The sequence below is a fragment of the Podarcis liolepis genome (assembly GCF_965112155.1).
Source record: "Podarcis liolepis genome assembly, chromosome: 4".
Taxonomy (NCBI): Eukaryota; Metazoa; Chordata; class Lepidosauria; order Squamata; family Lacertidae; genus Podarcis; species Podarcis liolepis.
In genome coordinates this window covers 53,117,806-53,130,388 of record NC_139558.1, presented here as the reverse complement: position 1 = coordinate 53,130,388, position 12,583 = coordinate 53,117,806, and the positions used below count along the sequence as shown (strand labels likewise).

General features: G+C 39.4%; 1 protein-coding gene and 1 long non-coding RNA gene across 5 annotated transcripts in view; one reads left to right on the top strand and one right to left on the bottom strand.

Moving 5' to 3' along the window:
• LOC310705604 overlaps positions 1-12,583 on the top strand; it is a 328,640-nt gene that overhangs the window by 92,211 nt on the left and 223,846 nt on the right. The gene's annotated exons all lie outside the window — the stretch shown is intronic.
• Positions 10,909-12,583, bottom strand: part of KCNJ6 (potassium inwardly rectifying channel subfamily J member 6) — a 107,845-nt gene continuing 106,170 nt past the window's right edge. For all 4 annotated transcript variants that reach the window (XM_083500225.1, XM_083500222.1, XM_083500223.1 and 1 more), the window contains one exon: positions 10,909-11,750. In XM_083500225.1, coding sequence (XP_083356351.1) covers positions 11,425-11,750 — 326 coding nt within the window. In that variant the 3' untranslated portion in view covers positions 10,909-11,424. The remainder of the gene's footprint in view (positions 11,751-12,583) is intronic.

Here is a 12,583-nt window from a genome sequence, read left to right as displayed (position 1 = left end):
TTTTTCAGAAATCTATTTTTAAAGCATTCACTTTCCTATTAAGAGAATTTATTCTGTGCTTCCTCGCTACTGCCATCTAGAGGTGGGTGATTCATAGCGCATGAGGGTACATAAAAACAGTGTGATGTGGTTTTCACCACCAAACCAGACAAAATTGATACTGATACTTCAACTATGGTTTGTTTCAATAAAAAGAAAAGCTTAACTGCTGGCCTCTATAGCAGATTTTTTTTTTTAACCCTTTATTATAGTACTGACAGTGTCCATTTTTGCTGTAGTTGAAGCTAAACTGCATCAGAAATTCATAGATTCTAAAATGGTTTTGGTCATGGTAAGGAAGAAGATTCACTACTTTATTACATTTATGATGTTTTTAGTCATCTTTTTCAATGGATTGCATTTTTTTAATACTGTGGCCTATGATTTTAACAATAAAATTTGATTGATAGAAAAAAAAATCTGACCAGAGATCTAGATTTAGTTTAGTTTGAGAGATTGGATCTTGATAAATGGGCAGACGATTGCAGTCTATGCCTCAGCTTCCTGTAGCTATGATGGATGCCTATTTTATGGAGATGTTGTGAGGAAACCTGGGTAAAAGACTATTTGTTGTTACATGGAAAGGATGTTTAGCAAAATATTTTTGGAAGGAAGCAGTTTAATTCATCCTTTCTCACCCATGCACAGTCTCCCCCACCACAAGAAATTATTCAGTTATCGTCATTGTGACATGTTGTCTAAGCCACTGGATGAATTCTAAGATATGAGACACATTAGATGCCATTATGGCATTATTTCAAATTAAAGGATTACTATATAAGCATTTTGGATGGCAGGAGAGATTATCAGTGATGCATTACAAGCAAGGAGAGCTGACAGTCTGATTTGTTAGGTTTTAAATAAAACAATTCCTATCCCTAATGTTGATTTCTTGAGATACTTTTTTAAATTTAAGATTTATTGAGCTATTCTTTTGGGCATTTGAGAAAACCTGGTTTTTTTACCTGCACTGTGGAAAAAGGGAATGAAGGGACTGTAGGCATTAGTGAGGTTACTGAAGTTTAATTATCATTTTCATTACTCTTACTGATTTGGAAATAATAGTATCTCTTATCATTCTAATACCCAGTGGAACCTAAAATAGGTCTAAAATGAGAGGATGTATGTTTTAAATTGTGCAAATTCTATTGCTCGTAATGCATCCCAGAGTTGAAATTGGTGGGTTTAAAAATCTACCAAAGCAGTTTACAAGTAAAATCAAGACCCAAGGAAAAAATACATATTTTAAGTACAAAACCCAATCGGGATCCTTCCCACAAGGCAGTTGGTGGTTCATGACCTATGGGATGGGACCAAACTGTCCGGATGGAAAAGGAGCAGACCTCAAGGATTACCTTTGCCTGTGACCTCTGTAGGCTATACTCCTGCACTCGTTGGTTTGCTATGTACTCTTGAGAAATCAGCTGGATGCTAGATGACTCGAGCTATACTTACTTAGAGGGAGACAGTGAAATACACAAAATGTTTCAAATCTAGAATTTTCTAGAAGAACAGGAACAAGAAAGGGGACTCTCAAGAGGAGTTCTTTAGTTGTTGTTTTGAAAAATACTGAATTGCAGTCTGAATTGATTATTTCGGTAAGACAATTCTCCATGTTAGCTCTAACAACAAATGCATCATTATTTCTTCTTCTTCTTCTTCTTCTTCTTCTTCTTCTTCTCCTCCTCCTCCTCCTCCTCCTCCTCCTCCCCCCCCCCACAAAAGAGCTTCCGTGAGTCAGAATAGAATAGTACTGGGAAAGTCTGAAAATTCTTTGTTCTGGTCTAGGGCAGCTTCTAATGTTCCTAAATCTGAATTTCATGTTCTTGAGTGTTAAGGTTTCCCATTTCTAACACAAGCACCTTACAAGTAAGGTCTTCCTATAACTACATTTCCCAGAGATGGAGAAGCATGGAGTCCCAAAGGCAGCTTCCATTTAACAGATTGTGCCAGGCCAAGCCCCAAGCCCCTTTTTATTTTTTGCTTTTAATATTTGCAAGAATTAAAAGTGCTACTGCTTAAAGGCAGTCTTAAGCAAGCAGAGGCTTAAGAAGTAAGCCTTATGTCTCTTGACGTAGTTTATGACGGAACTGAACCCTCCCCCAATTGTTTTTGTATGACAAACTGGATATGTAATCCTTTTTCTGGTGGTTTCAGCTCTCTTAGTCTAAAGTGTTTTCATTCTCACATCTTATCCTATTACTATATAGGCATGGATCCAGAGAACCCTGATTCAATAATCACAAAGGAGAATAATACTTTTTGAGCAGCAGCCCCCCCCCCATATGGTGTCTGGAATGTCACGACAACGTTGTGATGCGGCAAAAGAGCCAAGCTGTTCAAAGAGAATGACACTTTCACTTGGCTACCAAAGAGCTCCTTGTATGAACTAAAATACAACGGCTTGGAACATAGTAAGATGCCTTGTGCTGACTAGGGCCATTGGTCCTTCTAGCTCAATGTTGTCTACAGTTTTGCTGCAGCGCTCTACAGTTTCAGATGAGGAATATTCCCATTCTTGCCAGAAGATGCCTCACACTGAAGCTGGGGCTTCCTTCAGACGAAACAAGCTCTGTCACTGAGCTATGGCTCTTCTCTACAATATTCTCTGGATGTTCCCACTGGTGGAACAGAGGGAGGGAATTTTCACCTCTTTCCCACTGTAGGCTCCTACAATCCCTGAATGTCTTCAGATTATAGGGTTACCCTACAGAACAGCACGGGAGCTGGCTCTGGGACCTGTGAGAGAACATGGGGGCATGGTAGAGATGGCCTCCATCTTGCCTTTCACCATCAGATGTTTCCACGGGACAGAGGTCCCTTCCATTAACAGAGAGAGCCCTTCTGTTAATGGAACAACTCAGGATCCAGCCAATGTGTGTGCATGCATAGAGCTTTATGTGAGTGCTGCTCACAGTGGCAGGCAGAATGATAGACTTTTACTAATAACGGGTGGTATAAATGTATCTAGTTCTCTCTTATAAAAGAGGAAGGATGTTAGAAAAGTTACTGACAGCATTATGAGTACATGTCAAAATATGTTCAATTTCTGTTGCCAGAACAGGACTGAATCACTTACAGCACTGCAGTACCTTTGCCTTGGTTTGCATAATAATGCAAAAGCCAATATTCAAATCTGCAAATATACAAAATTTCCATCATCTAATAAAAGGGGCAGCAGGGATTTTTTTTTTAACATGTAAGGTATTAGCAATATGTACTGGATTTTTAGTGAGCAAACATCCTACAGAGAAAGGGTTAAACATCTCCTTGCTCTTTAGCTGCTGCTCTGATTAAATTTGGGATCTCCCGGGGATGTATAAATGTTTTTTAAAGGAAAATGTTGGGGAATATATTATATGTCTCCCACACCGTGTCTAGTTGGGCCCACAACTGAATTTCGGAATTGAAGATTACAGTTTGTGCAATCCATCAACAAGCACTGGTTCACATAGATTGCCTTCAGAGGTAATGCTAAGCCATTAATTTTATTTCACAAAATTTATTATTGTGAATTGCTTAATTCTGATGAAACCTCAAAGTGGTTTAACTGACTCCAGATGCAATCAAACTCCATGTTCAGGTTCTAGTTCCTAGTATCTTAGTGTTATATCATTTTTGAGATCATGTTTAATAGAAAGAAGCCAGAAAAGGTTAGGTGTGACTGAGTCTTATGGAACTCTAAAGAAGAAAGTAAAGGCTTACCTTAAGTCACATTGATTTCAATGGGGTTCGTACTCTGATCATACGGATATTAACGGGGAAATTCATCTCACTAAAACCAACAGAACTTCCTTTCAGGTAAATTTAAGCTTTTGTCATAACTTTTTCTACTATAGCCTGCTGCATTTCTCTTCATGTCTAACCTTTTTCTCACAAGGAACTGATATATACCGGTAATTTTGTGATTTTATATATGGCAATTACCACCCGGTCCCAATTATCCCCTTCTTGAGCAAGGTGCTCGAGGGAGTGCTAGTTGGTCAGCTTTAGACATCCTTGGAGGAAGCATATTATATAAACCCTTCCCAGTCTGGGGTTTAGACAGTTTAGATAGTTAGGAACAGCATAATCATAGCCATGTATACTCAGAAGTGTCATACTGACTTGAGGTAAGTGGAGTTTGACATGCAGCCTGAGTTATCAGAATGGCTGTTGCAAACTGCATGTCAGTATAGGTTGTAAATAAGTAAACGTATGCAGAAATCCACAGGAATGCAGGAGTTTAGAGTACTGTTTTGCTCCTGTTGTGCTTGTGAAGTGAAAAGGAAACTGGATCTGCAAAATAAGGGTGATTTAAAGTATCTTCAGAACACAGGAGTGCCCGGCATGCTCTGGTCCATGGGGTCATGAAGAGCCGGACACGACTAAATGACTAAACAACAACAAAGTATCTTCTTAAGAAGGAATTTAAGTGGCATTAAACAGGGGCATTAAACAGAATGATTTAAACTGAACAATAGAAACCCTTTCTTGAACTTGCTAGTTTGCTTCTCAACCTGAATATTTATGCATGAAATGATGGTGTGAAACATCTACAATTCCTGAATTTTAGTTATGAGAATTGTTGGAAATGACATCAAATCCACAACGCAAACTTTCCTAGAAATGGACCAAACCAAATAGGGTGCAGTCCATGAAGGCATTCTCTAGTGCCTGGCCTTTGGAAACGAAAATGGAGCTATTCCAGGGCTCTAAGTGAATGTTTCTGGTGGACTGTGACCAAAGTGTATGAGCAACTGGCTTTTTAAAAATAAAATAAAGGAAAGATAACAATTCCCAAAAGGAAACAATTGGAGACCCTCAGAGCCAACTGCACCATTCAAAAATGAATTTCACTGAACTTTAGTTAAATTAAGATTCTGTTCTTTTGAGTGTCAGACAAATTGGTTACATGTTAAAAGTAATTAATGACATATTTAAGTAAGAACTTCACTAAGCAGCAATAACATATGCATTGAAGCCAGAAATTTGGCTCCTGTAGTACTGAGTTTTGTTTGTAGAGGGCACCAGTGAACCTTCCAGATCATTGGTATGTATTGAGAAAAATCCTAAACCTGCATGCATTTAAGCCCAGGTGGGACTTGATTTATGCAAGTGGTTTTCATGCTCTAAGCTGGTAAGTTATTTACATGCATAAATCTTTGCAACACTATTGATCAAGATCATTTAGGGATTAGTTTTAGTACTGATGTAACTTTTTTTTGCTCATGGCCAGAGCTTAATTAACCATAGAACATGAAATTAATGGTGGGCATTAACTGCAGTTAATTAATGTAATTCTGGTTCCATTAAAATCAACAGCAAGCTTCCCTTGATGGTTTTTATTCCACCAGGGGCCACAGAAAGATGAAAGCCTGCACATGTTCCATTCAAGTGTGATGAAGATGCTTTTCTCTGGAAAGGGTCTGTACGAAGCAACATTGAAATGAAAGCTGCACAGTAGTGGTACACAGTGGATTGCACCTTGTGGCACATGAATTGCCCTTTTGCTTCTAAAATTGTGGAAGATGATTTGAGGCAGGGAAACGGAAATATACAGGAAATACACATATAGGAATTTCAGCTGGAACTTGAGGCATACATTTTAGCAGCTGCATATGAAAAGCACGTCTATATGCTTCTGAAAATTTGTCTATTGGTACAAGGCAGTGCATGTCGACTTAGAAGTAAGTCCCACTGTGCTCAATAGGATTTACTCCCAATAAAGATGTACAGGATTGCTGCCTTAGATGGTGCAGTCATCCATATTAAACATAAGATCCCACAAGTGTTATTGGTCAGAAAATCCACCCCGTTATTTAATAACCAAAGACTGCCAAACACTTTTTGTTCTCCCACACCTTGGTATGGATTAATTCTCTCCCCCTCCATTTATGTGATTTTAATATCTGGTTTCTGGTTTTTAGCTTGTTTTTTTTGGGGGGGGGAATTGTATATTGCTTTTCATTTATGTTGTGAGCCCCTTGTGTGAGGGAAGATGTGGGGCCAAAAGGCAGAATGTAAATACATAAATAAAGAACCTAAAAGTAAATTAATTATGACAAATTTCTGGATCAGTATGTATGTACTGAAAGAATGAAAAACACTACTCATTGTTGATTGGCTTTGAAAATCCATTGTTAATTAACAGCATTCCATTCTTCTCTGCTTTTCAACATTTCAGTGGAAATAATTGACACAAAATACATTGTTAAACTTCTTAATCAGTCATTGTAGAAAAATAGAAGTGTGTGGGACATTCTTAGTACAAAATTTTGGTGATGCCTCCCCCTTGAAAGCATCGGAAGCTTTGAGTTTTAAGCTTATATTACAAAAACGAGATTCCGTAAACTTTACATTGGATGCGTCATTGATAATAACAGAGACAATTTGAGAGAGACTTTTAAGCTTTGTGCCCTACTCACAACATTACAGCTCACACATGCATGTGTCAGAATGATGCAGCTTCACTTGATGTGCTAAAGGTTGCAAAGAAAGCTCTAAGAGGACCTTCAGACCGAATTTTCATATGGCACGCTTTTAATCTTTTTTCAAACAAAACAAACCTTACTAAACCTGCCACAATTGATTACAGAAATGACCCCAAAATCACAAGAGCAAAAAGCTTCTTTTCCCAAATAAGCTCACTTTTTTGGTTGTTGTTTTTTTAATTCTTTCGCATGCATTCTCATTAGTAGAGTAAGTTGGATCTTTAGTAGAACCTTGTTGGAGCTTTCCACAGTTCTTTCTCCTGTAGATTCTCTGTTATAAGGCCAACTCTGATGTATGTTAATGCACCATCACAAAAAATTATGGGAATGTCACTCTTAGCCCTCAGAGTTGTGACTGGAAGGAGAGGGCTAAACCAAGCCACCCTTGTCAAAAAATATTTAAGACAAACAAAAATGTCCTCTTTTTCTACACTCTGGTCCATGGGTAGGCAAATTAAGGTCCGGGGGCCGGATCCGGCCCAATCACCTTCTAAATCCGGCCTGCGGACAGTCTGGGAATCAGCGTGTTTTTACATGAATAGAATGTGTCCTTTTATTTAAAATGTGTCTCTGGGATATTTGTGGGGCATAGGAATTTGTTCACCCCCCCCCAATATAGTCTGCCCCCCACTCCCAGTCTGAGGGACAGTGGACTGGCCCCCTGCTGAAAAAGTTTGTGACCCCTGCTCTGGGCTCTCTCCCCATAGTTTGGGGTAATGGTGGTGGCTATAACAATCCTGTTATTATTATTATTATTATTATTATTATTATTATTATTATTATTATTATTATTAAATTTCTATACCATTCTTCATCAAAAGTCCACAGGGTGGTTTCATAGAATTATAGAATTGTAGAGTTGGAAGGGTCATCTAGTCCAACCCCCTGCAATGCAGGAATCTTTGGCCCAACATGGGGCTTGAACCCACAACCTTGAGATTAAGAGTCTCATGCTCTACTGGGTGAGCTACCAAGGTGAATGGTTTATGTGAACTTAGCCAGTAACTTCTTCTGTCATGCAAACTCAGCCTTAAAGACAGGTGCTTCATCCAGACAGGGAGACCCACAAGGTGTGTGGCTGTGATTGGGATGTTCATCTATTCCACTGAACCCAACATGGATGCATCACCTGGGATATATGCCTGCACCTGGGGCTCCAGGTTGCACATAGCAAAGTGCTACTAGAGTTGTGTTGGGATCTGGGTGAGCTATATAAACATAAATAACTGGCACATTCCAACATGGTGCTAGCATACAAAGGACTTATGACTACATATTAACATTATCTACAATGAAACTAGCTTCCAAAAGTGGAAATGAAAGGAAGTAAGAATTCTATATCTTCCTGGTGAAACTTGTCAACCTGACACACCCACCCACCCACACCCACCTTTTGGGGAATGGCCAGGGCAGTGAAAACCATATGGAGGTCACTTCTTTTGTGCAAGGGACCAGGAAATATTTTTCCAATTCTAATAAGCATAAGTGCAGCTGGTTTTATCAATCCAGCTCAGTGGCACAACATCTTCGGCTAGAAGTGAACACAGCTCCTGGGAAGTGTAAATGACATATTTGTCATCATAAAAGTTAAATAACTGGAATGGCATTAAGAGAAAATCAGCACATTGATGCAAACTAAATGTGAAAAATCTATCACAGTGCAAAATTTCTACCTGCCCACTAGATTTCTCCTGAGTCATGTATTTTAAAACATGATGATATATATTTTCATACAAAAAATAATTGAACTTCTTCTCAATGTACTTTTAATTTTCAGATTAGGCAGGCATAAACACAAAATTAAGGCTGTCGTTTGTTTGTTTGTTTGTTTTGTTTGAAAGGGCATTTGTACTACAACCATTGTCCTCTATTTACACTGCCAACCTTCTGCCAACCTTACTCTGACTGAGCAGTAATATACTCTGGATGCTACCAAATTCAACAGAGTCAGTTCAGGATAAATGGTTTTGATTTGAATTGCACTACTTTATTTCTACAGAAAGATTTCCACATGCACAAATTACACAATGTGGGTTCCTTTGGGAGCTGTAATCTATCCTCGACAAAAATCTATCCTAGTCTCACTGCCTTAGCAACTAAATGTGTACCATGCAGCAAGTTATGTCAATGTACCATTATGCCACCAGCAGACATGACCATTAGCAAATGCTGCTTTAGCCCCATTCATAGATCATGGTACACCATGGTCTGAAACAAACCATGGCTTACAGTGAATGAGCAGCGTGTTTACATTGCTGCTATCCTGCGCCCACCCCACCGAGCTGGGAGGGGAACAAACTATATGTCTAGTTTAGCATTATACTTGAAGCAGGAGTGGTCCGTTGTTTCTCTCCAAACAAATCACAAGTAGTGAGCCAAGAACTGCCAAGAACAAATTTTGCCTTCTTGATTGGTTTGAAGAGAAGCAAACCACTAGTGATGGTTCTCATGCGGTAGTAAGCCAGCTCTAGGGTTGGCCTCATCCTGGCTTAGCAAAGTGAGGAACAGAGAGGTGTGATTATTACACTATTTATTCATGGCAAGTTGTTGTTTGGTTCAGACTATGGTTTACTGTGATGTGTGGACCTGGCCATTAAGTTGTCATGCAAAAATGCTCAGCAACCCTGCAGTGCTCAAGGTCTACTTATGGTGAGGGCAAGGCATAAATGGTTAGAATAGGATTAGTATTAATGCATGAATGCATAATAAATGTAAAAGGCTAATTCCACCTGACATACATATGGATTTGATGTAACACACTTGCCATGTAAGCACGTTTGAAGTAGTTTCCTGAACATGCCGTTCTGATAATGTTGGTGTGTGATGCTATGGCTATCCATATTTAATTGGGATTTGGGTGCCAATATAGTACATGGTAAGTTTTCTTAATGACCAAACAATAATAAAGAACTTTGAGGTGGGGCTGCCCAATGATTAAATCAATGTCTATGTTTATGTTACAATGTTCTTATCTGGTAGTATATTAATGGCTTGCCACAGCGGATTGCTCTCTTAGCCATGAATCCATGGATAAGTAGCTAAACATTTTATTAGGTCTATTCCCTACATGATAGCCTGAAAGCTTTTTGGTGGAAAATCTTTGCACATTTTTATTCTTCAAGAAAATACTATGGGAACAGAATAAAGACCTCTTCTGTTTTGTTGTTTTGTTTTTGTCATAGCTAAAATGCTGATCTGAGCCATGAAGATGAACACAGTACTGTATGATACTGCTTGCTATGCCTTACACTGGTGTTTTTACTCGTTTTTTGTTGGGAACTGCCCAGAGTGGCTGGCGCAACCCAGTCAGATGGGCAGCAAATAAGTAAGTAAATAAGTAAGTGAGTAAGTGAGTGAGTAAGTAAGTAAGTAAGTAAGTAAGTAAGTAAGTAAGTGATGAGGACCAAAACAATCCCAAACCTATTTCCTCAGGAGATAATTCAGCTTTGAATGCATGAACTGGTGGCAGTTGGGTCAGGGATGCTGAATAGCTGATGTATCTACTCATTTGCAGTTGTCAACCACTGGGAGAATGTAACACTGGAAAGCACTTAAGGCACTACTCATTGTAAGTAAAGATGGCAGAATGAGACCTACAGATTGTGCTCATTGACATCACAGAAACGACACATGTGCAAGGCTGACATGCTGGCAGATCTTTGCAGGGAGTATTCAAGACATATGAAGTACCTATTACGATAATGAAATCCAGCTGAAGTCCAGTTGTTTTTTTCAGATAGAACATCAGCTGGAAATGTTCTCTGCTGAACTATGGTATAACATTCAAAACTTTTTCATGGCTTATATAGGTTATATAGCTATAGATATAGCAAATTACACAGGTGTTTTTTGTTTTTTTTAGCTGAATGGTTTTGAAAACCAAAGTTTCCCAAGGTATTGCACTTAAAGGGTTAATAGCCCGACACAAAATCTCTGGTAGACAAATGTCATACAAAAGGAATCCTTGCCTTGGACAAGAATCTGCCACAGTTAAATTCTAGCTGTCCTGCCCAAGTCGCCAGAAGTGTTTTTTTTTTAACCATATAACATTACAAAGAAAGTGATTGTTTTGTAAACAGTTTCACAGTTTATCAGGAATCGTGTTGTAATTTTTCTGCCCTTATCCCCCCACCCCAGACCTATGGCTTTTTAGAGTCAGCTAAATCATCGCTTAAGAAAACAGTGAGGTACTCTAAACAACTGCCAGTCTGGTACAATGAGGAAATAGACATGCATGCATGGGGCAGTTATAAATGGGTGCCAAACTCTAATAAACGCCTGCTGTTAGAAGAGAACTGCCTTCCTCATGATAGGTGGTTGGGTTTTTGTTTTGTTTTTTTGCATCCCATTATTTTCTAAATTATATCTCTAAACCTACATTAATTACACACGTATGTACATTATTTAGAGGTTCTTTACTACAGTACTTTTGTACATGCTGGGTTTATTACTAAACTGAAAGAGAAAGAAAATACATAAGGCATATGTACAGTATCTCATTGAATTTCAGACCTTTCTCTTCACCTCCTTGGGTCTAAAAGCTGCAATGCAGGCATCTCATTCAAAACTGTCTTAGAATACAGTATATAAAAACTGGAGTTAAAGCTCAGGACGTGAATGGACTTCACTTACAGTCACTGTGTTTTGCTTTTGGCCCAGGTTAACAAACTTCTGCCCTTTATCTTAGAAACCAGCCCCAAACCACACACCTGCATGTGTGAACACTGAGCTCTCCAGCTGAAAAAATAGAACAAGGATAAGAGATTACATGGCAACATTGCAGGGATATTGCAGCTTTAACCCAAATCTTTGCTTGCCTTACGGGCAGGGAGGCTTGTCACACCTTAATCGGTCCTCCCTCTTTCCCCCTTTAAAGGAAGATTAGTGGTTCTCTGTCCCCACTGTTTAAGTTCTAAACTTTGGACTCGTTCTCTAAGTTGGCCACATCACCATTCCTTTCAGTTTGTTCTTCGTGGTTCTTGGTCTCCTCTTCAGTATCCATTTCGGCACGCTGGTCTAATTGGCTGGACACAGACCAAGTGAGGGGTAATTCTGCACGGCTGGCCATCTCTGCCAGTTCTTTGGCACTGTAAGATGGTGTATTGGTCTCATATGTATCATGAAAGCTATTGTAATCAACTTCATAAAATCCGTCCTCTAGCGTGAGAACAGGTGTAAAACGGTAACCCCACAGGATCTCACTGGTAACATAAGAACTTCGGGCTTGACACGTCATCCCTGGGGAAGAAAGGAAAGAGAAATCAGAAGCAACATGGCTCCTAGCAGGTCTGTTGTATGTTAAAGCTACGGTGCACACATAGCTATGATGGACAGGAACGTCGTGCTAGATATGCAACACTAAATTTGCTGCACTGACGATCTATTAGTATGTGAAAATAATGATATAATAGTGAGTTTAGCAGGCCAATTTTATCTTATCCCTTCCCCCTTTTCCATTACTGTATTATGATATCAGTTCAAAATTCTCTCTTCAGTGCAATTCTCTCCCCCTCCCCCAGTTGAACTCAACAAATATTTCCCCATTGGAAAATGGCTAGCAAAACGTTTGAGACCTTTAAAAAACAAAAAACCCCAAACACCTTATTTATCATTATGCTAATTTACCAATGAAGAAGAAGTAGAATCTACTTGGTGCCCTCAGGCAAATGGTTTTAGTGGTTGCCTTTGCTAAAAGAATTGAGCTATAACAGGGATGTCCAACCGCTTGACCATGATTGACAGGTGGATCCCGGGTGATATCTGCCCTGCCCCCTCGCTCTGTCCTTCATTTGCACACGATTGCAAAAATGGAAGACGGTGCTATTGCTGCCCGGTTTATTGTTTGGTGAGTGATTTATGCCCCCCCCCCAAGAAGCTCAAGAACTCTGGTGCCACCCCCCTAAAATTAGCTCAACAGCTTTGCCCTGGCCCCCTAAAAAAGCTCAACAACTTTGGGTCCTCCTCCCATGGGTAGATCACTGCCAGTTTTTTTAATTCTGGGAGCAGATTGCAGTCTCTTGGGAGTTGGACGTCCCTGAACCATAAGATTCATCTCTTCCCCCTTGCCCTGC